The sequence below is a fragment of the Epinephelus lanceolatus genome, chromosome 5, assembly GCF_041903045.1.
Source record: "Epinephelus lanceolatus isolate andai-2023 chromosome 5, ASM4190304v1, whole genome shotgun sequence".
NCBI lineage: Eukaryota > Metazoa > Chordata > Actinopteri > Perciformes > Serranidae > Epinephelus > Epinephelus lanceolatus.
The window spans coordinates 46366014-46391060 of record NC_135738.1 but is presented as its reverse complement, the minus strand read 5'-3'; the positions used below and the strand labels follow the sequence as shown (position 1 = coordinate 46391060).

Below are 25047 nucleotides of genomic sequence, written 5' to 3'. Positions count from 1 at the left end.
TCTAATCAGTTTATGATAATGAGAAAGACAAGGTCACAGAGACCTTGAACTATGACTACCAAAATCTAATCAGTTCATTGTTGAGTCCAAGTCAACCTTTGTGCCAAATTTGAAGAAATTCCCTCAAGGTGTTCTTGAGATATCACGTTCATGAGAATAAGACAGACAAGGTCACAGTGACCTTCACCTTTGACCTTTGACCACCAAAAACTAGTCAGTTCATTGTTGAGTCCAAGTGGACATTTGTGACAAATTTGAAGAAATTTCCTTCCCTTGAGATATTGTGTTCACAAGGATGTGTCGGATGGACGGACGTATGGCCAGACAACCCAAAAACATGATGCCTCTGGCCACAGCTCTTGCATAAAAAAGTAAGGACTAAGGGCTATTTGTTTTTCTGTTATCCTGTTGACAAACAAACACTCAAAACCAACAAACAATAACCTCCTCGTTATTATTAGAGGTATTAACAGGTGCTCAGGTCTAGTTAGCTGAACAAGTTTAAAGCTAGTTAAAAAACTAATGGGCACTCATGGTGAAACATACTTGATATCAATGGTTAAAATGTCTACAGTGTTTTCAACTGTGATTTAGTGTAGCTATTTTTAGAAAGGCTGGAAAATTACCATCACCAGTCTTACCCATTTCATTAACCCATGGCTCCTCATGTCTTTATTAACGGGGGAAAGGAAAGTTAAAAATCACCCCGTGGAAGAATCCACAAGAAAAGCACTGGAGCACTCAGATCACTTGTGATGAATTTATTTGTGACTAACGTTTCGACGCCAGCTGCGTCTTCATCAGAGTCAAACAGTACAGGTACCAGGTAAGAAGGTTTAAATATCCTCCAAGTCACATGAAGACTCTTCTCATTGGTTACAGAGAGTGGGAGATAACCAAACAAATAGCCAATAGTACTGTGACAGCACTCACACAGCTAGTCAATACCAACATAGACCACCAGTGCAGTAAAGACATTCACGTCCAAATATATACAATATAAACAATCTTACATACAAACATTGCATTACAGGAAGCAAGAGAGGTTAAGTTCCTCATTCAGTCCATGTGGTTCAACTGTTTTGAGGGTGTATATCCACCAAGCCTCTCTTTTAAGCAGTTGTTTTACCATGTCTCCCCCTCTCTGGGATGGGGAGGTTTTCTCAATACCCCAAAATTGCAGTGTTGCCGCAGAACCACAACTCACAGACGATAAGTGTTATACTTTGCTTGATCATAATCCATTGAATGAATATAAAGCTGAAATCAATCAGATTTTGCATTCAGGACTTTCCAGAGGCTGGATTACAGAACAAGAAAAATAATTTTTGTCTGTGCAACACCCCATATGTCCAGTTTTTTACGGCCTTCCAAAAATCCACAAAGCACTTAACAATCCGCCTCTCAGACCCATAGTATCCAGCATTGGCTGTATCACAGAACCTCTATCACAGTATCTGGACTTTTTCCTAAAAAAGATGGTTGTCAAACTCCCCTCTTATCTTGGCGATACGACAGACGTTTTGAACTATGTGAACGCTTTTGTGACTGAAAAAGACTTTATTTTAGTCACCTGCGACGTCCAAAGCCTCTATACATGTATCCCACATCACGCAGGCATTGAGGCGTTAAACCACTATTTGAACACACGCCCTCCTGACGTGCTTCCACCAAACGGTTTTTTAAAAACCCTCACTGAAATAATCCTGTCAAAAAACTATTTCCAATACGCAGGATCTTACTTCTTGCAAAAACAAGGAGTGAGCATGGGGAGTTCATTTGCACCATCATATGCATGTCTCCTTATGGGATACTGGGAAGAAAAATTCATTCATAACTCCATGACAAACCCTTTTGTGTCCAAGATCGCATTGTGGAAAAGATATATTGATGATATCTTTTTTATATAGACTGGTACTACTGATGAACATTGATTTTGTGGGTTACATTAATTCCACCACACAGTACCTGAGATTCACAGTTGAGCAGTCTAATGAGAGAGTGAACTTTTTGGACCTCACAATCTATAAAAATATCAGAGGGGGTTTGGACAGCACTATTTACTGGAAACCATTAAGCAGGAACACACTTCTCAGAGCTGACAGTCACCATCCAAAACAACTCATCAAAAACATCCCAACAGGACAATTTCTTCGTCTAAAAAGAAACTGCAGCATAGACGAAGAATTTGAACTGAAAGCAGATGAGATGACCGAGCGCTTCCGCAACAGAGGCTATAAGGAGCATGACATACGGGCAGCGTATCAGCGGGCGAGACGCACAGACAGAGCCCGCCTCCTCCAAAAGACTCAGCGCCCCTCCACTCTCCTCCATTCTCCCCCATTGCAGGGGACATAAAAAACATTATTAACAAACACTGGCACATTTTACAAAGTGACCCAGCCCTAACACAAATATGTGCTCAACCCCCTCTGATCTCTTTCCATAAAGCCAGATCCCTTAAAGACAGACTGGTACACTCTGCAATGAGCGCACCTCAAAGAGCTACCTGGTTGCCTGCTCCACCTACTGGCTTCTACAGGTGTGGCCACTGCTCTCACTGTTCTAACTCATCTGACAGCAAACAATTCTGTCATCCACACTCTGGCAAAAAAATACAACATCAAGTCATTTATAAACTGTAGTACCACACATGTAATTTACATATTGAAATGTCCACGCGGATTGGTTTATGTTGGTCAGACAAAACGCCCCCTCAAAGCTTGTATTGCCGAACATAAAGCTGCCATCCGAAATCAAAATATGGACTATGCCATTGCAAGACACTATTTAAAGGCAAACCATGGTTCTGCAGCAACACTGCGATTTTGGGGTATTGAGAAAATCTCCCCATCCCAGAGAGGGGGAGACATGGTAAAACAACTGCTTAAAAGAGAGGCTTGGTGGATATACACCCTCAAAACAGTTGAACCACATGGACTGAATGAGGAACTTAACCTCTCTTGCTTCCTGTAATGCAATGTTTGTATGTAAGATTGTTTATATTGTATATATTTGGACGTGAATGTCTTTACTGTACTGGTGGTCTATGTTGGTATTAACTAGCTGTGTGAGTGCTGTCACAGTACTATTGGCTATTTGTTTGGTTATCTCCCACTCTCTGTAACCAATGAGAAGAGTCTTCATGTGACTTGGAGGATATTTAAACCTTCTTACCTGGTACCTGTACTGTTTGACTCTGATGAAGACGCAGCTGGCGTCGAAACGTTAGTCACAAATAAATTCATCACAAGGGATCTGAGTGCTCCAGTGCTTTTCTTGTGGATTCTTCCACGGGGTGATTTTGATCTATATTGTCCTGGTCTGAGAAGCACCGACCTCCAACTGCGGAAGGGCTGAAGCGCAAGAGATTCCCTCTACCTGAAAGGAAAGTTATTTTCAGTAGCGACATACATGTTTGGTACAATGGCCATTTTTCGACAGCCTATGTCAGGTTCAGCATGCTATCATTCACACAATGCTTAGGTTAGCATGTTAGCAAAAATTAGCACTGTGAACACATAACTAAACACTAATTCTAACATTGCTGTATCATGGGGAAATTTAGTTTCAGTTGTTATGGCCAGTGTTGGGGGTAGGGCTGGGTGATATGGACAAAAAATCATATCCTGGTATTTTCAGGCTGGATGGCGATATACAATATACATCTAGGTATTTTCCATGAAATGGGCTACATGTTCAGTTGCAAGCTGATCCACGGCTAATGTCGCCTGTTATTTTTTGCTGCATGTGTTTTTCCATCACACAGCAAGGCAGGTAAAAGACATTTACCAGTTGGAGGTGAGCTGTTTGCAGTAAGAGCCTGTTGTCTTCAGCTCTTAATCTAATATCTCACTGTGGCTGTTTCTGATTTTACTCTTCCTCCCTGCGATATTATTAGACTTACATTTATTGAAGAAAGGCTGCCAACAAAGTTTTGCTAATTCAGTAATAAACACATTTCATTTTCTCTAGATTCTTCACAACAAAAGTAATGTAAAAACTTTTATTGTGAAGCACCAAAATAAGGAAATGTTGAGGTTTCTTTAGCAGAAACTTCACACACCCTCTGATACAGCGGATAGTGAACATGAAACAGTAAAATAAAGCAGATATCTAGAGTAAAAACAGGACGCAGGAGAGGCAAAAAAAATATCATCCGATGGTTATTGTGTGTTTTCATATCACTACAGATTACATTATAGAAGGGTGCCAGTTATCAGCATATCTGGGTCATGCTGTACTGTGCATTGTCATGTTCAGTGTGTTTCCATTAATATACCTACGTCTACAATGTATCCTGTTCTGCTTTTGTGTCCAAAGGTTGCTTGAGAGCAGCGGGAATCAGGAGCTGGCCTCTGTTTTGTTTTTTTTCTTCATCCTGGTGATCAGCACATCAGGGTGATGAGTATATATTTCATGTGTTTCCATTAGTGCTGCACGATTTTATAAAAATGTGCGATTGTGATTTGAGTGGACAATATCACGATTTGCGATTGCGATTGCGATTACAATATAATACATAAATGGTATCATTAGTCTTCTTGCTTGATTCAGTGTTTCCCCTCCATTATATTAGGGGGGGCACTGACCTGACCTGACATAGTTATTTTATGGACAGTGTGTTAATGACCATCAACAGACTGAGCACAGTCAAATACGCTGCTCACACAGCAGTGCAGCACGGCACTGTACACACAGCGGAGCGAGCATATGTTGCGTTCAGGCATTGTCACGTAAATGACAAATTCCAGCACGCCATAGCACAACACAATAGCGTGTCAAGTGGGCCGAACCCGAGCAAAGTTGCTCAGTTTTTCATTTGTTATTATATAGTTTGTTATGGAGTCCATGATTTCCCTGTGACACTTACAAATGTTTGCGTAACTGTGCTTGGATGTTGTTTTATGAGGCTCTGGCGGCTTTCAGTTGTCTCATTGTCTTTAACGTTACACAGCTCGGCTTTCTCTCGCATGCACTCTTCCTACTTTTCTCTGTGCTGTCTCAAGTGCTGATATAGATTGGTCGTGTTGCCACGGGACGTGGCGACTTTAACTTTTACACTTACACAGCACATCTTTCTGTTCAACGTCGCTGTACCTGAATCCAAAGTATCACCATGTAACAGATGTTTTTTTCGCCACCAACTCAGCCTGTTCATGGTCGTGCTCATGCTCTTCTTCAGCATCTGTGTTGGTCACTGCTGCACGCCGGCTGCACGCACCAGGATAGCTTGTGGACGTGATGTCAACAAACTCCACACACTACAGGAGAGGTAGTCATGTTCACAGGCACACACGTTAACATTTATTTACATTAAATCGCAAATCGTAGCCTTTTATGCGGTTATGTAATCGCACAGCCTGACATCGCAATTGCGATTGCGATTAGATTAATCGTGCAGCACTAGTTTCTATTCACATCCCCTACAACTGCAGAACAACTCTGGCATACAATCCTGTTCTTATGCATAATTCTCCGGTGCTGCTGTAGCTGACAGGCACACACTTCCAGCTCCGGCCTTATAATGTGGGCTCATACCAGTCATACTGACTTAATCACACAGCATTCCGCTTGTTGTACTAACCTCAATATTTGCTTACTGTGTTTCATATCATACACCCACAGATTTTTATCCATATCTCATAATTATCAGACAGGCAACCTCTGCCTGACCTTCCCTGTGTCCCAGGCTATTCATTTATTTTTAACGGTCCAGGGATTTAATTGTTCTACATCACCATGCTATTATTAATATAAGCAGGGGATCTTAATACAAAGTGGTAAACACTTTATGCAAATGCATGAATCAGAGTTATAATTATCATTATATTATGGCTGTAGACCCATAATATTACTTATTCCATTAACAAATAGTGTAACTAATTACTAATACAATTTCAGTAATAATATTACAGATACCCCAAAATCAAACACTCACCAGAACCTCATTACAATGTTACTGTTGATATCGCTCCACTGCTGACCTGAAATACAACAATCACATCAGCGGATTAATTTTCATAATCCTTCTTCGTACGTGGTATGGAGGAGTGGGGGCTCAGAACATCACCTAAAGGGAGAGGTCGCTGTTAAAACTTGGGAGTGAGTGGAACCTGAGAGTGGACCTCGACCAGCAGCTCAAGTTCCCAACAGAGATCACCACAACCACACTGCGGCCAGACATCATTCTGTGGTCCACCTCAGCCCGAAGAGTGGTAATGGTAGAGCTCACTGTTCCATGGGAGGGAGAGATGCAGGCAGTCTTCGAGAGGAAGAAGGACAAATACACGGAGCTGGCAGCTGAGTGCAGAGAAGCAGGGTGGTCAGCCACCATCCACCCTGTTGAAGTCGGCTGCAAAGGTTTCACTGGAACATCTGTCCAGCGCCTCTTGAAGAGTGTGGGAGTGGCCGGTCCAGGGCTGAAGAAAGCCCTCAAGGAGCTGGCAGATGAGGCAGAGCAAGGCAGCTTCTGGCTTTGGATAAGAAGGAAGGATAAGGCGTGGGGAAGGCAAGGGTCCTAGGGTCAGCTGCAGGGGACGGTAGGGAGACGTCCCTATCCGTTGCTCCACCACTATGAGATGTTCCGGGATTAATGGAGTGAAACATCAATGAAGGGTGGCTCCCGGCTGAAGACTCTGCAGCTGACCCATTGGCACCGTTGGTCCCATTGGTCTGGGCAGCGATGCCCAGCAGGTAGCCCATTACCTGTGCTTACACCTAGATGTTCTGGAACACCAGTGACTACTACGAACAGGGCAGTTGGCATCCAGGAAAGACTGGAGGGCAGCCAGGGAAGACTGACTGACGACAGAAAAGACTGCACCGGGTGTGGACGGGCCAGTTACCCACTCCACATGTCCTCCTCAACCACATGAAAAGGACAGCCCAAACTAACTACAAGCACAAATAAGGAAAAACAGCCTGATTATCCACCGAGAGGCAGGATGGAAGATGGATCAAACAGGATGGACAACATGGAATCGACTGGTACGGAAATCACAAATGAGATACGGATCCTAAGGAAGTGAAGCTGCGGGTGGTCCAAGGTGACATCATATAGGAGAGTGCGCATCCACCAAGGAAAATCACGGTGCGGCAGAAAGGCAGTCCAAATGCAATCTTGCACTGCGCCAGCAGGTGAGACAAGCAGGAATCAGAGCCAGGTTGAGCACCACAGTGCAACTGAATCCAATATTGCAGATGGACAAGGGGAGGAGGAGCTGCCTTACCAGCAGCAGGTGCAAGAACAGCAGCTGGCGCACACCCCACAGTATGAGCGCCATGAGGAGACACCCAGCAGTGAACCCACGAAGCAAGCAAGAGAAAAGGCACCAACCAGAAGACCAAAGGTCAAGTGGCCTAAAACCAATGACAAAGAGGCGTGGAGAAGCCTCGACCAAGATCTGCACACAATCCTTGGAAAGTCACTATGAGGCAGTGCGGCCACCAAGGTAAATCTCTTTGGTAATATCATCTACGAAGTAGGCAAGGAGAGACTTGTGTTGATGGCCCAGAGGAAGAACATCCCCAAGGAGCCAGGGAGGCGAGAGAGGGAGATACTCAAGCTGGTGAAGGAAAGGCGGCTACTCAGGAAGTCTTGGAGGAAGGCAAACCCAAGTGAAAAGGAGGGTCTGAAGGCACTTTGGGACCAAATTAGAGTCAAGCTTTCATCCCTTCGGAGGGCGGAGCAGATCCGGAAAAGGAGAAGTAGGAAAGAGAGGGAGAGGGCAAGATTCTTCCGGGACCCTTTCAAGTGTGCCAAGGGCCTACTGGAGGAGAAGAAAAATGGGAAGTTGGAGGCCACTGTGCAGGAGCTAGAGGATCACATCAAGAGCCAACTAGGCGACCAGGAAAAGAACATCCAACTTGGCTCGTTAGGACATGTGCCTCGCCCTGCGGAGCCAGAGTCACAGTTTGATACCACACCACCCAGATGGGCTGAGATCAGGCATGTGGTAGACAAGGCAAGATCTGCCTCAGCACCAGGTCTGAATGGCGTACCATACAGGGTATACAAGAACTGCCCCATGGTGCTGAAGCTTCTGTAGAACCTGATGCGAGTTGTCTGGAAGACGCAAAGCATCCCATCAGAGTGGAACAGAGCTGTGACCACCTTCATCCCCAAAGAACAGGATTCCCGAAACATCAGCCAGTTCAGAGGCATTGCCCTCCTGAATGTGGAAGGGAAAATTTTCTTCTCAGTGGTGGCAAAACGACTGTCCAACTATCTCCTAGATAACAACTACATCGACACCAGCTGCCAGAAGGCAGGTGTTCCAGGATTCCCCGGCTGCGTGGAGCACTCCATGATGATCTGGGACCAGATTAAATCAGCCAAGCAGCAGAAGTGAGACCTCCACGTTGTCTGGCTGGATCTGGAGAATGCCTATGGCTCTGTCCCTCACCAACTGATCACCTTTGCCCTTGAGTTTTTCCACATCCCACCCTGCATCCAGAATCTGGTATCCAACTACTTTAGCAATTTCCAACTCTGCTACGCAACACAGGAGGTTACAACCAGTTGGCATCCTCTCGAGAAGGGCATCGCCATGGGGTGCTTGATCTCTCCTATCCTCTTCACAGCAGTCTTCAAGATCATTCTGATTGGCGGGAGACAAATGGGTCGAGGAATGAAATCACAGTCAGGCCAACGACTGCCAGCCTTGCGGAGCTACATGGATGATGTAACAAGCCTCCTACCAACAGGGGCTTGTACAGCCCAGCTCCTTAAAGGCTTGAAGAACACCTCACTTGGGCCAGAATGAGAGTCAAACCAGCTAAGTCTCACAGTCTGTCTATTAGGAAGGGAGCCAGGAACGACCTCACCTCTTTTCACAGTAAACGGAGAGGATTCCGTTGCTGGCGGAACAACCTGTCCAAAGCCTTGGGAGACTCCACACAGCTGATCTCTCTGACAAACACATGACTGAAACTGCTATGAAACAGCTCTGCGAAGGCCTGGAAAGGATCGACAGATGCCATCTCCCAGAAACTGAAGGTCTTTTGCTATCAATTCACTCGCTACCAGCGTCTGATGTGGCCCCTCAAACTGTGTGAGATCACCACTGCCACAGTATTGAGGATGGATGCCAAGGCCAACAGATTTATCCGCAAGTGGCTAGTCCTGTCCCAGAGCCCCTCCAACGCAGCTCTCTTTGGATGGAACACACTACAGCTTCCACTGAAATCGATCAACCTGGGCTACAGACAGGAGAAGGCGAGGCTTGTGTTAGAGCTAAGAGACTCGTCTGATCCGTCTGTTAGAAACACCAAAGCACCAGTTCGGACAGGTCGCAAGTGGAGGGCCGAGCAGGCAGTCGACCAAGCCATCAGTAGACTGAGGCATCTCGAGATCGTTGGCAGGACACAGTCAGGGAGAACCGGCCTGGAATGGGGAACAGCTCCTAAGTTTTGGTCCAAAGCCCCAAGGAAGGAGAGGAAAGAACTGGTGGTCGCAGAGGTGGTAAGGGCAGAGGAGGAGCAGTACAAAATCAAAGCACTCAGCCAGCAGCAGCAGGGACGGTGGACAACCTGGGAAGGAGAGGTCGACCGGTCCATAAAATGGACTGACATGAAAGATGCCTCAAGCCAGGCTAAGCTTCCTCATTAGAGCCACCTACGACACCCTCCCCAGCCCCAGCAACTTTTGTACGTGGTATGGCGCTGAGATGACCTGCCAACTCTGCAATGCCCCGAGCCCAAACCTGAAGCACATTCTGTCCAGCTGCAAAACATCGCTGGCACAGGGCCGATACAGGTGGCGCCACGACCGTGTCCTGCACACGCTTGCAGAAGTGTTGGAAGCCCGCAGGCTTGAGGCAAGCAAAGGCCAATCAACAACATCCCAGCAGCTGATCCAGTTTGTCAGGCAAGGAGTGGGGGCTCAGAACATCACCCAAAGGGAGAAGTTGCTGTCAAAACCTGGGAGTGAGTGGAACCTGAGAGTGGACCCTGACCAGCAGCTCAAGTTCCCAACAGAGATCACCACAACCACACTGCGGCCAGACATCATTCTGTGGTCCACCTCAGCCCGAAGAGTGGTAATGGTAGAGCTCACTGTTCCATGGGAGGGAGAGATGCAGGCAGCCTTCGAGAGGAAGAAGGACAAATACACGGAGCTGGCAACTGAGTGCAGAGAAGCAGGGTGGTCAGCCACCATCCACCCTGTTGAAGTCGGCTGCAAAGGTTTCATTGGAATATCTGTCCAGCGCCTCTTGAAGAGTGTGGGAGTGGCCGGTCCAGGGCTGAAGAAAGCCCTCAAGGAGCTGGCAGATGAGGCAGAGGAAGGCAGCTTCTGGCTTTGGATAAGAAGGAAGGATAAGGCGTGGGGAAGGCAAGGGTCCTAGGGTCAGCTGCAGGGGACGGTAGGGAGATGTCCCTATCCGTTGCTCCACCACTGTGAGATGTTCCGGGATTAATGGAGTGAAACATCAATGAAGGGTGGCTCCCGGCTGAAGACTCTGCAGCTGACCCATTGGCGCCATCGGAGGTGCAACAGGCAGCGATGCCCAGCAGGTAGCCCATTACCTGTGCTTACACCATGCTGCTCAGGCACGCCACAAAGCAGCAGGCTAGTTTGGAAGATGGAAACAGTGTAGGAAATTAGTGAGGGCCACGGGCCATTTGGCCCCCAATTTAGCCAAGAATGCCCCCAAAAACCATGTTCCAGGGGCCAAAATTGCCCCCAAGTTTTTGTCAACAACTCATTATTCTCCAGACTTCCTTAACAAGGTTGCGCTGATGCACTAGGGTGCGCGCCCTCGCCCCCGCCCCTGCCCCCGCCCCTCACACACAGACAACGCACCTCACTACATAGCCTACCTGAAGCTGCCGTGCTGCGATGGATCATGGACCGCTACTTGGTTAAGCCACCCACCCACCAAAGTGAACCAGTCCCAGTTCCTCCACCAGATCCTCCCAAAGTTCCCACAAACACGTTGACGAAGAGATGTACCCTGCCAGCAACGATTTTGAACTGGAAACTCGACTGGCTTGATGTGGAAGAGGCAGCAGACAAGAAAATCCTCTTATGTAAAGCATGCCGAGCTTTTGTGTAATATTTACAGGCTGTTAAGAGCTAAATAGATAGATAGAATAGACCCTAAATAGTTTGCCTACAGCTGTCTCCTGTTTTCTGTCATAGCTACTACTTGCACACTTCTCTCTGAAAAAGAAATGGTATGCTTTTCATTTATTTGCGTTGGAACTTGGCAGAAACCACTGTGCATTTTAATCTATAAAAATAACCAAGCTCTAACTACAATTTTTTCCATGGTCCCCAATCATTTTAAAAATGCCCCCATTTTTTAGAACGTGGGGGCCAAAATTGCCCCCAAAATATTTTGTTAATTTCATACCCTGGATAGAAACACTTACCTTAGCACCTGGAAATATTCCCATTACTTTGATTTTGTCAGAAGGAAAGATGACAAGAACTGTTGCTGCAGGTAGTAGAACTAAAACAGTTTCCACTGCAAAAAACATGTCCTCAAACCTCTGGTCTGAAACACATACTACAATCGACGGCACGGCAATGTGCAGCTACAGAAAATACACCCCACCAAAAGTGAGCCTTCCTCGGCCACAGAGGTCAGCTGTAGCCCTACAGTGGCTAAACAACCAAAACTGGATTTTACTCGTGAGCAGCTGCAGATACAAAGAAGTAATAATGAAGATGAAATGTTGCTCCATGAGTGACTCTCCGTCTTTCAGGCAGAGCATTGGGAAAATACTGGTCACAAGCAACTGAAGAACCCCAGGTAAAAAAAATTGCTATCTGGCCTGAGCTACACTTTCCAGCAATTACTCTGACATTCACAGAGAGGCACACATCTGAATTTTGGGGAGATAGGCAATTACCAATTTAATGAGGTGTAAAGGAAAAGTAATATAATGAGTAGTGTAACGAATTACTGTTGGCAAGAGTAATGAGTAATCTATTACATTTTTAGAGTAATCAGCCCAACACTGCTCAGACCTGCACATCACTGTTTTGAAATCTACTGTAATAAACAGGAACTTCTGTGCTTTGATTACCTGCTGTGAAACAACATGACCCTCATCCATTTAAAATCATCATTAGTTCTTCTAAGCTTATTTTGGTCAAAGTGATGGAAAACTAGTGTAATAAGCAACTCATTACTCTACACAGAGAGTAATATTGTAAAGTAACTTATTACTTTCAAATGATTGTAACTAGTAATATGTAATATATAATATTTCGAGAGTAACTTGTCCAACACTGGTTATGGTTGATAACTCAAGACAGAAATACCCACTTACAAATCCAAAAGATAGCAACACAGGCACCCCATAGACCTGTCAACGCAGATATTTCCACTTGGCATAGCAGGTAAAGCACAGGGGAAATAACTGCCACAAACACAGAGACTGAATTACAATGTTTGTTTACAGTAACTTCCAAAAGAAAACCCCTGTGTCACATACTTGAAACAAAATGGCACTGAGCAAACACAGCCTTAATTGCTCTGTTCTTAGCCACCTAAAAAATGGCAAAAATCATTATCAGTTTGTGTGTAGGCTACACTATATTTAGAATATTTTCACTGCTTTACCTTGCTGTCAGGCAGCCCTTACTGACGGGGAACTGAAGCTGTTATCTAAAAGCCACCAGATTCCTTTGGCAAAATCAGCAATTTTACTATGCAGACCACGAAAGTACCTCAAAAACATCATGACCCACTCCTGGAGCCCCTATAGTTCACCTAGAGAGCCAACAGGTCTGTAAATGAGTGTGAATGTTCAAATGGCCCTCAGTTTCATTCTCCAGCACCTGGACTCCCCAGAAACCTATGCCAGGATCCCGTTTGTGGATTTTACCTCTGCCTTCAAAACCATTATCCCGGCTCTGCTGCAGCACAAGCTCTCCAAGCTCTGTGTGCCCGGCTCCACCTTCAGGTGGATCACAGACCTCCTGTTTGACAGGAAGTAACACCTGAAACTGGGAAAACATATATCCGACTCCCAGACCATCAGTACCCTCAAGGCTGCGTCCTTTCCCTTCTGCCTTTCTCCCTGTACACCAACAGCTGTACCTCTAGTCAAAAGTCTGTCAAGCTCCTGAAGTTAGCAGATGGCACCACCCTCACTGAACTCATCTCTGGCGGGCATGAGTCCGCCTACAGGTTTGAGATTGACCATCTGGTGACCTTGTGCAGCCAAAACAACTAGAGCTCAGCACTCTCAAGACAGTGGAGATGGTTGTGGATTTCCAGAAGAACTCAGCCCCACCCACCCCTATTACCCTGTGTGGCTCCCCAGTCTTTCCACTTCCTGGGCTCCTTCATCACCCAGGACCTCAAGAGGAAGCTGAACATCAGCTCCCTCATCCAAAAGGCTCAGCAGAGGATGTACCTCCTGTGGCTGCTGAAGTAGTTCAACCTGCCAAAGACAATAATGTTGCACTTCTGCACTGCCATCACCAAGTCCACAATGACTCTTTAAAGCACTCCCCTGTGGCAGGAGGCTGCAGCCCATCAAGACATAAAACTTCATGCTATAGAAAGTTTCCTCTAAACTGCAGTGGGCCCTATCAAAAGTCCCCACTGACATGGTATCTTATGCCCCCCCCCCCTATGGACACTGTCCATATGTGTTACATTAACACACATCTTAAACTAAAACCTCTGTAAACTGCACGTATTTACTTTACTCTGATTTTTTGCACATCAATTGTTTAATATTTTCACACATCAACACACAAAACTGTACAGCTTTTTCATTCTGAAACAGCTATAGCCTTCTGTGCATATCTTTTGTTATTGATGTTGCTTAAAGTAACCTATATTTTTCATATTTATATTGTAATGTTTCTATTTCATATTTATGTTCTTAACTGCTGCAGATTTCATCTTTATTTCCTCTTAATATGTTTATTCTATGTTTAACATATACACCAAAGACCAAAGCAAATTCCCTGTGAGTGAAAACCTACTTGGTACTAAATCTGATTTTGATTTTGATAACCGCAGCATACACATCAGCTCATACCTTCCACTCCCCTGCCGGCATCAGCTGTTCACAGCTTTCCTGCAGAGAAAGACAAGAGATAGAAGACAGAGAAATAAAATTAAAATAGGAAGGAGATAAGTAGTGTGAATTTACACACACACACACACACACACACACACACACATGTTCCTCACACATTAAAGTGTGCATCCACTGTTGGAGCCAAAGGCTAGCAGCACTGTAGGTCCAAACCAGAGACACAGAAAAATCCAGTTTCCCAGATGCACCTTAGCAGTAGGCTACAGTGTATTATGTTCAACTATCTCTCAGCACACACAGATATGTATGTTATCAGTTGAAATTAGCATTCATTCCTCCTTTTACAGGAACAAAAAGATTTAGTAGTGCACTGCATTAGGTTGAGGTCTTATAAGAGACATATTAAAAACAAATATTCAGAAGTGATGCAACAGAAGTTGAAATAGTTCCCATTAGCAAGCTTTAAAAACACTGGATCCTCAGCCCATTGATATTCCAAGCTCCTCAAATTCAGCCACTTTGTCAGTGATTTCAGTGTCAGATACCCCACCAGGTGGCGTCAGTGTGTATCGCTGCCAGAGGGCATCAGTTTGGAACACTGCTGGTAACAACATAATATAAGGTGCTGGAAAGTCCCTGTAGGGGGTGGGAGGGAAAGTGGATGGCTCCAACAAACCCCGGAACATTTACCTGCGAGCCAGCTGTTTGCTTCCCTTGTGAATATTGAGCCAAACCATTTTTTTTTCTCAACCTAAGTACATGCTTTTGTTCCTCAAAGAAACTGACCTAAAACGAGGTGTTTTACAGACGTAAGTTTATTGTGAAAATTGATTTTGAAACTGTACATTTCTTGTGAAAACAGAACCTTATTTTGAAAAGAAACAATGCATGTAACTAGTGTTGACTGACCCACTCTCCTGGAACGTCAACAACAGATGCAGGTAGATACCTACAGCGTCATACTGTATTTACATGTGAATGTGTTGGGATCCTACATTTCCCATAATGCAGCAAAATAGTAATTTTCATCAGGCACTCGTAAACACCCATGTCTTTGAAATTGTACATCACCAGTATGTGACAGAGACAAGGTTTTGTTGTCTCCAAGCCCAAACTAAGATAACCCTGATGACATCATTAGGGATATTTAGTCAGACTTTGGAACGTTTCCTCCAGAACCACAGAAGATATGACTCAACTGTCTTCAAAGGCTGAGTACACCCCATAGCTAGTAAACTGATATTGATGGGTAACATTAGTAGAGTGCCCCTTAAAATGCACGGTCTGAACACATCTGTATGTCAAGTCCACTTGTTATTCTACTGTGTCTAACTCTAGAGAGACAGTAAAGATCATTTACTTAAGTGCATGTAGGAGCCTGGGAACAAATGAGCAGTAGAAAGTGAGGGAAGATGATGTCTTTTAAATACAGGATGAGAGAGAGCATAGCAACCAGATTCCTCCCACAGCAAGTTACCTCAGCAGTCTGTAGACAAAGATGAGCTGGGGTGTACCATCAGGGAATTCAAATTACTTTTTTTTTGTCATTTGTGCTGAGGTGAAATAAAGAGCGCTCCCTGATTCAGAATTCATCTCTTTACATTGTTCTTGCTATCAAAAAACCTAAACTGCCCACAATTTATTTTCATAATTCAATGAAATTCAAAAAATGTTGTAAAATGTGTACTCAATGTTTTATGTTCATATGACATAGAATTACGTTCTCCATCAGAGAGTTACATTAAACTGACATAAAATACCTGTCAGACAAGGGTCATGTGACACATTTATTTTGTATCTGGTGCACTCAAAACTTTTATGTTACTGCATTGTACCAAACTAAAAGTTTTGAGTGCACGCTGTTCCAAAATGAGTGAATTGGGGTTTACAGTGTGCAGTGCTTACTTTTTGAGGAATCTGGTCTTGACTCTTTATTTAAACAGAGATGTATTGACATAAAACAGGTTTCTTACCCACAGCCAAATGCATACTGATGTGCTGGAAAATGACACATGCGTCATTACATTTTAACACATTTTAAATTGAGGCATTTTGTCATTTTTCAACACAACAGTGAAAGTCCACTGATCCTGACCTGTGTTATGCCATTTCAGAGCTAATTCCTGTTCTGCTGCCTTTGGAAAGCTCAAAGCAGAGCAGGAATATCTGAAAATCTCAACAAAAAAAATCAAGGACATGTACATGAGGTTAGACACCAGTTAGAACAGTCAGACAGATGATTTTTACCCTGCTTCCTTGTTACACATGCACAAGTAAAAAACATCATTATTATTATTATTATTATTATTATTATTATTATTTATTAGATAATTTCTGAAAGAAAATATGACATGATTAAAGATGGATACACATACAAAGTGAAAAGGATGGTGGGGGGAAGAATACAGAAAGTCACATTTGAAATTATTAGCAGTGATGACTGGAAAAGAAAGGACGGGAGTGACACTCCATGGTGAACAATGTCAGATCAGGGACACACCTAAAGAGAGAAAGAGATGGCACTAAAACAACAGGAGCTGAAGCTGCCCCATGACAAGAGTATGACAGTGTTTAATAATATTGCTGACTTTTCATATGGTACTGTATAATCACCTGAGCAGCTGAAGAGGTGGGGGAGAGAATTCTGATCTCAACAGAAATGTACAACTAAAAGGGCAACTTCAGTCCCTGTGGATTTCATGCAAATGGCTCGGTGTTTTCCTGAGGGAAACTATTAATGATTATGGTGGTCGGACCAGCAGGTGGCACTCTTCTCTTTCTTATGACTCTCACCCAGTGATAGTGAATGTAGAGGGTGTGCAGCAGCTGGGGTTAGTGAGAAGGGAAAGCATTGTGGACCTGGACTGTGTACTGTGGATGGTGACTAGATGCAATGTGTGACTGGCATCTTTATGTGTCCCATAGTTTCTTAGTGAAGGGTGCTGTGAAGATCTGTTGGATATAGTTGCATTGCATTTGCTGCTGTGATGTGTTTCTTCTATCTCTGATCTCAAGACTGTGTCTGGAGGCTGGTTTCCTGAATATAAATTGTGGCCTAGATTTGGGGCTCTTCTCAAGGATCTCTCTGTCGAAGTTACTGTAGCACTACATTTTTGTTCAGTGTGTCCAGGAGTATCAGGGGACTGACTTGATTAAGTCTGATCCTAGAGATACTATGAAAGGAGAGGGGAAAAACTTGGCAAGCACAATTAGCATAAAATGCTTCCAGGAAACTGGCTGATACCATGTGCACATTAGGTGGAAGTCTGCTATAAAAAATTAAAAATCTCTCCAAATGTTTTGTGTTGCTGTATTTGTAGTATTGAATCCAACTCCAACCCCTGCAACCAATAGAAGTGACTGCCACAATCCCTAAACATTTTTCCTGCAATTGTCCACTTCTCTGGTGGAGCAATGATGGATAATATATAATTATGTGATCAGTATGATGAAGTATTACTGTAGATGACAGTTAATTAATCTATTTTTTCTGTATGTCCCAACAGTTGTTATGTGCAATATGATGGTTGATATGTGTAATAATTAAGTGTTATTTTGGTCTTTATTTATACTACACTTCAGACGGATATATACTTTTTACTCAATTACATTTATTTTACAACTAGCATATGATCAGCCTATAAAATATGCATTTTTATAGATTAAATATTACTAATTTTAAGTAGTTGCTTTAACATGGGCAACCACAACATTAGGCTATTGCTAACATGTAAATGTAGCAGTAATAATAATCAGTTGAAAGAATATCATTGTGCTGCATAAGGAGTATTTTAAGTATTGGTTACTTTATTATGTAATTTCTCAGTCATTTTTAACTTTATCCACACAAATTATATATCTGCATCTTCAACAAAGTCTTGTGATGCTCACAGTGAAGAGATTTTAACCATATAACTTAATAGTTGGGCCATAGAGTGTCTTTGTTAAGCAGTAGTTCTGTGTACCAATCACAGTTCCTGCTTCTTTCTGTAATACTACTACTACTACTACAACTACTGTTACAACTATTGCTACTACTACAACAACAACTACTACTACTACGACCACTACTACTACTACTACTACTGATGCTACTGTACGGAAAGCCTTTGGTGCGCCACTGCAAGTCACGGGCTATTACAACAGTAATAAGGTGTTTTTTCAGTTTTTTTTACAGCTTTAGCACCGTGCAGAAAGTGGATGTTGTCTGGTGGTGATTTTCTATGGATCATGTTTGGGTAGATACAACCAAATAAAGATTTTGTGCAGGATCATAGGATTGAAAATGTTCTAATAGGGGTTTATAAACAATTTTCCCCCCAATTTATTTCAAGTGTTTCTTTTCTCCTCAGCTGCACTCGGTTCCTTTCTCTGAGCGATGTTCCATGTTGTGCGTGTTTGATTCAGTGTACTAGCAGTCAGATGTTTCTGCTTGTTCTGGTAGTTACCGGGAGGACCCCGCTGGTCCGACGGCGGGTCTGGCGGAGCCAGTGCCGTGCGATGACATGCCAGCGGTGGGTGGGGCGGCTGGGGGGAGGGGGGTTGTTAGGAGGCTCGGGGCTGGCGGGGCTGGCGGGGCATGGTAACCCCCCCGATGCCTCCTCTGCTTTATCCTGCTGTGTTGTAAAACAACAAACACAAAGTGGTTACTGTGTAACAACCTCCACAAACAGAGCAGCAATTTACAGTAAACATGAAATTGAATGCACTTCATTCATCATTCATTTTATGATGCAGTGTTTATGAAGATCTTAGAGATGCGCTCGGTGGTCTTTTAAGCCTGTGATGCTCCAGAGACTGAAGACCTGCAGCCGTCAGTGGGTGGAGACCTGCTGGATTAGGCTTTCCACATGCAACTTTAACCCAGGAATATGCTGCATTCATGTCACATGGAAAACAAAAAACTGCACAGTAGACACAGCTGGAGCAGGTATGTTACTTTCAGGGCTGTAGCCAGAATCTTGGACATACTGAGGTCATAAGGTATGTATGCTTGCTGTATCTTCTTGTTTGGTCACTTGACTTACTTATTTATTTATTGTATTAAAAATGAGCATGCTTTATTATTATCAATGAATGTCTGTGGCTGATACTGGCTGGCTTTATCATCAGCTGATCAAATTATTGATAGTTGCTGCATTCTGTGAATATTTATAGCTTGTCAAGCATCTGACCACAAATCCAATGCAAAAATCACAGTAACATGCATAATCACCAAACGTTTCTAGACAGTATAACTTATGCCACAACACACGCAACGTCAGTGCCTGATGATAAAATGTGGCGATATATATACGTATACATACATATAGGTGAAGATTTGTCAAAACGTTGTTACTGTTTATTTGTGTGGAGTGGTATGGAGGAATGGAACTGCCAAAATTAAAAATAAATACATAAATAAATAAATGAGTCAATAAATAAATTCCTATGCCATTAAATTGCACCAAAAATGCATAAAAAATAAATGTAGGCATTAATTAACTGATAAAATGCGTCTTTTCTTTTTACATTTACATTCCCTCACACATTCTTTGTACATTTATATTCCTACATACATTTTAACATTTACATTCCTTCACTCATTCTTTATACATTTACACTTCTTCATACATTTACACTCCTTCACACATTCTTTGTACATTTACATTCCTTCAGGCATTTAATACAGTTTATACATTTACATTCCCTCCTGAATTCTTTTCACATTTACATTTCTTCATGCATGCAGAAAGGCATGAAGAAATGTAAATGCAAATGAGGGGGCTGTTCAAAGTGTGTCATGGGGTGAACTTTTCGCCTATTGGTTGATCAACACCTGAGTGCATGGATCTATTATACATGCCTTGCTCCCCACAGCCAGCCAGCCAGGGCTGTGATGGCTGGGGCTGTATGGAGCTTGGAGCTTTATCCCTATCTTTATTCAAGAAAGTTGTATATCAGTTTTAGAGCATTATTTATTGATTTCACATTCAGATTTTGTAATATTGTCCCTCAAAACCCTGCCCTCGCACTCAAATAGCCTCTGCTTGCGCTTAGATCTACTCTGTTTCTGCTCAAACTGTGTGCTGGCACTCAGATACCATGTTGCTCGCACTCAGACACAATGTTGCTTGCACAGATTTCCTGCTCTGTTTCTGTGCGCTTGCGGAATTTCTGCTCTCAGATTTCTGCCCTGCTCTTGGATTTTTTGTGTAACTACCCTGTCAAAATCCCCCAACCAATAGAACGTCAGGTTTACTGTTGACCAATGAAATGATTCCTGCCTCCTTGCGGGCACGCTCGCTTTAGTTTTAGAGTGTCCCATCTGGGCAGGTACTCTTTAACCAGGTTCATCCACTCCGGCCCTCCAGGGCTTTATTAAATGTTCTTCCCTTGCTTTCTTTACAACTTTTGGAATATAGGGACTGTTAATTTACACACGTGTGCCATATACATCCATCCATCCATCCATCCATCCATCCATCTTCTAACCGCTTCATCCTCTTGAGGGTCGCGAGCCTATTTCAGCTGACATTGGGCGAGAGGCAGGATACATCCTGGACAGGTCGCCAGACTATCGCAGGGCTGACACATAGAGACAGACAACCATTCACGCTCACATTCACACCTACGGACAATTTAGAGTTATCAGTTAACCTAATCCCCAATCTGCATGTCTTTGGACTGTTGGAGGAAGCCGGAGTACCTGGAGAGAACCCACGCTGACACGGGGAGAACATGCAAACTCCGCAGAGAAGGGCTCACACATCCGGGATCGAACCGGGAACCCTCTTGCTGTGAGGCGACAATGCTAACCACCACACCACCGTGCCGCCCCGCCATATATATATATATATATATATATATATATATATATATATATATATATATATATATATATATATATATATGTTCTATGCTAGTAAAAATACTATAATACTTTACTATTCTAGTAAAAAAAAAAAAAAAAAAAAAAAAAAAAAATACAGGCACACATGTCTGAAGGAATGTAAATGTACAAAGAATGTGTGAGGGAATGTAAATGTATAAAGAAAATACGCATTTTATCAGTTAATTAATGCCTACATTTATTTTTTATTGCATTTTTGGTGCAATTTAATGGCATATGAACAGTGCTTAATTTGTTAAATTAGAAGTAGGGGAACACTTTGGGCCTCTGAGAGAGCAGTGTTCCCCCACTCCCAAAAGTGGGGGAACACTTTTTTAAGCGGCACCCGAGCCGCCTCACTGCGCAACTCCGAATGGAATGATTGTGACATCTAGTGTTTTCACGGTACCAAAATTGGGACCTACTGTACGATACCAGTGAAAGTATCACGGTTCTGAGTAGTATCAGGATACCACAGCAAAAATGAGGCAGATGTGCCTTTTGTCATTTATAAAAAGATAAATCACTTTTCTATAATACATCAATGATATTTCAAAGGAATAAATTAGTTATTGGCTTATTCATACTTCAAAAACAGCATCAATAAGTGATTAACATAGGGGGATCAAAATAAAATAAATAAATAAAATAAAAATCAACCAGCCACCCTCCTCCCCTGACAGTCCCTTCATAAGTAAAGAACAGTCCCTAAAGTGCGGCGAGGTTTGTGGACCGTTACCTGCCACAAAGAGAGAAATGTGAACGGCTCGTTTCTCCTCTGACACGTCACATACCTGTGTGCCGCCACAGCTCGGTTGTCCAGGTACTACTGGGCAGTCATGATGACAAGAGGAAATTAGGCTACTGGACCTGGAGTTGGACTTCTCTGTCGCCGGTAAGCCATTATCTTATATACCGTAGGCTATTTGACCGCCGTATTCCTGTCTGTGAACCCCGTTCAACCCACAACCAGCAGGATTCGCCTTTCTTTCTGCTGCTGGTTGAAATCTGTACTTGCACAGCGTGCTGAATGATTTATTTTGCTCGCACAAAACTATTTTTAGTCGCAAATGCGAGTAAAATGCTCGCATGTAGAGCTCTGTGGAAAACAAATCACTGCCAACAAGTAAAAAGAAATAAATAATAAATTTCACTGCTCAAAGATACTCACATCTGGAAAACAAACCACTACAGCAGCATATTGAGTGCCAGGTGGCCAGCGCGCGCCGTTATTGACCAGCATGCGCCGTTACTGGACGGCACATGGACACTCACCCTCTTGCGGTTGGACTTTGAACTTATCCCACAGTAGTGGTACGTGAGGCACCGTAGTACTATGGTACTCCACTCTGCAACACTAGTGACATCAGCCAATACTGTATGTATTTTTTACATGTGAAAAGTTCTAGACCCATGCAAATTAGTTCCGGAACGCACCAGGGCCTTTTCTGAAAAGATCCTGGTATGCTTTCCAGTACGTTCCGGCTCAAATTAAGCACTGCATATGAATTTATTTATTGACTCATTTATTTATTTTTAATTTTGGCAGTTCCGGTGCTCCACAGAGCGGAGCATTAAGGAAACAATAATGTAATCTTCTTCTTCTTTCCCTGCCATAATATTTGAGACTAGACATGTACAAACATATTAAAACATAAGTTAGTTGACGAGAAATGCTTTGAAAATCATCTACCTCTTATCAACAAGTAAGTGATAGACCTAGGAATTAGCTGACATGTTAGCTAGCATGAAGCATACCTTGATAATCAACAATGAAATAGTCAGTGAAGAACTTATATCCCTTGTCCAACTTTGACCTTTTCACATCTCCTTGAAATCTGTCAACAAGACAAACAACTCCTGCAATTGCAACTTTGGGAAAAGAAATGAGTGATTGGGAGAAAACAGAAGTAGTGACTGGAACTAGGGACTCCCTTCTTCCACTCATGGTTGCTATTTTGTGAAACAGGCCTATGAGCAAACACTGAAAACAACAATAACAAAGGCGGACTACCGGATGGCTAACCTTTTGTTAGCACTGCTTGGACTAATGACAACTTTACAGTTAAATTCACCACTTCATGGAAGAACGAGGACATCTGCTGCACCCAGTGTTTTTGCTCCACCTCAGCATCAGGGGTTATAAGGCCAATAGAACCGACGGTTTTGGATCAGGACTGATCGAACCAGCAGAAAGTGGGACACTTTACAGAGTGGGATTGTTATTGATGAGGTGTGGAAGGAAAACTTTTGCATGTCCAGAGCATCACTTATATGTTTAAGTGAGCATCTTCATCCTCAAATTGAACAGGAATTAGTGGTTATGAGGTCTCCAGTAGGTGTTTTGAAAAAGCTAACTTAGTCCGTACACTTCACAGATAGGCAGCCAATACGCGAACAACAGTTTGGAACTGCAGAACATCTAGAGAAAAGGAGTCTCACTGCTCACCTATTTTTTTGAGGCGTGTATGTTTTCAGCAACAAATAGGCAGTGAAAATGGTCTTTTGATACTCATACTCAACGTGAGGTCACCGGCAAATAAAATGGACAAGCTGACAGCGGTCGCCAGGAGTCAGAAGGAGTACCGGGAATGTAGTCTGATGTGCTTCACTGAGACATGGCTTCACCAGGACATTTCCGACAACAACGTCTCCATCAACGGCTTTCAGACTGTTCGGGCTGACCGGGACTGCACCGAGAGCAGTAAGCGCAAAGGAGGGGGGCTTGCCGTTCTAGTAAATAACCGCTGGTGCAGTCCTGACCATATTTCTATTAAGGAACTAATCTGTTGCCCTGACATTGAACTGTTTGCTGTTGGACTCAGGCCGTATTATCTGCCCAGGGAGTTTTCACATGCCATTATTGTAACTGTTTACATCCCCCCCTCTGCCAACCTGACGTCGGCATGTGACGTCATTCACTCCGCCATAGCCCGCCTGCAGACTAAACACCCGAGTGCCTTTATAGCTATCTCGGGTGACTTCAACCATGTCACCATGGCAACAACATTGCCCACATTTACACAGTATGTGAGCTGTCCTACCAGAGAGGAGAGAACACTGGACTTGCTGTATGCAAACGCCAAGGATGCATACAGCTGCTCCCCCCTCCCCCCTCTGGGTAGGTCAGATCACAACCTGGTGCACCTCAACCCCTGCTATGTACCACTAGTCAAGAGCCAGCCTGCGACCATGAGGACAGTGAGGAGATGGTCAGAGGAGACTTATGAGACACTGCAGGGCTGTTTTGGGGTGACAGACTGGCAGGCAGTCTGTGAGCCACATGGGGAGGACATCGACGGGCTCACAGAATGCATCACGGACTACATCAGCTTCTGTGTGGACTCCACTGTCCCAGCCAGGACTGTCCATTGTTACCCAAATAACAAACCGTGGGTAACAAAGGACATCAAAGTCATCCTCAACTCAAAGAAGAGGGCCTTCAGAGCTGGTAACAGGGAGGAGGTGAGAACAATACAGGGGGAGCTGAAGATGAAGATCAGGGAGGCTAAGGAGAGGTACAGGAGGAAGCTGGAGAGGAAACTCCAGCAAACCAACATGAGAGAGGTCTGGAGTGGAATGAGGACCATCACTGGCTTCAGGACCAACAACCACAGAGGAGTTGAAGGGAGCGTTTGTTAATAATTCCTGTTTATTTAACTATATATTTGTAAATACTATTGTTTAAATTTCTTATATTTTCACGTATCTTTCCTCTCTTGCAAGGAGCACCTGTAACATAAATAATTTCCCCTCGAGGATCAATAAAGTATGTCTGATTCTGATTCTGATTCTGATATTGACACACTTCCTGTTTCTCATTCCAAATAAAAGTTTCCTGACAACGTTTTTGTGGACAGAATCCCTTCATTTGTTAACACGAGGCTTTTTATTGTGAAATATTTAGGACCATGTTATTGATAATGCAGTGGCTGTGTGGCTCCATAAATATGTGGAGTACCAGCTTTCAGTTGTTAAAATACAGTAGTTACAGCAGCATCACAGCAATAACACTGTCTGTGTGAACTCTGCACACATGAGCATTTGGAGTTGTTTCAGCGTTCTAGTGTAGACAGAGATATTTGGTAAATGAGGTCATATGGACAGAATTTTATTTTCAAATGGAGGGGAAAATTATCTATTGACGAAAATATCTGGATACA

At 43.5% G+C, this 25047-nt stretch overlaps 1 protein-coding gene across 8 annotated transcripts in view; it reads right to left on the bottom strand.

Moving 5' to 3' along the window:
- The window catches only part of ndrg4 (NDRG family member 4), a 142165-nt gene that overhangs the window by 38180 nt on the left and 78938 nt on the right, over window positions 1–25047 (bottom strand). For 4 of the 8 annotated variants that reach the window (XM_033635634.2, XM_078168276.1, XM_033635631.2 and 1 more), the window contains 2 exons: window positions 18462–18629; window positions 14014–14052 (listed from right to left, as the gene is read on the bottom strand). In XM_033635634.2, coding sequence (XP_033491525.1) covers window positions 14014–14052; window positions 18462–18629 — 207 coding nt within the window. The remainder of the gene's footprint in view (window positions 1–14013; window positions 14053–18461; window positions 18630–25047) is intronic. The other 4 variants (XM_078168275.1, XM_033635632.2, XM_078168277.1 and 1 more) reach the window with 2 other exon arrangements.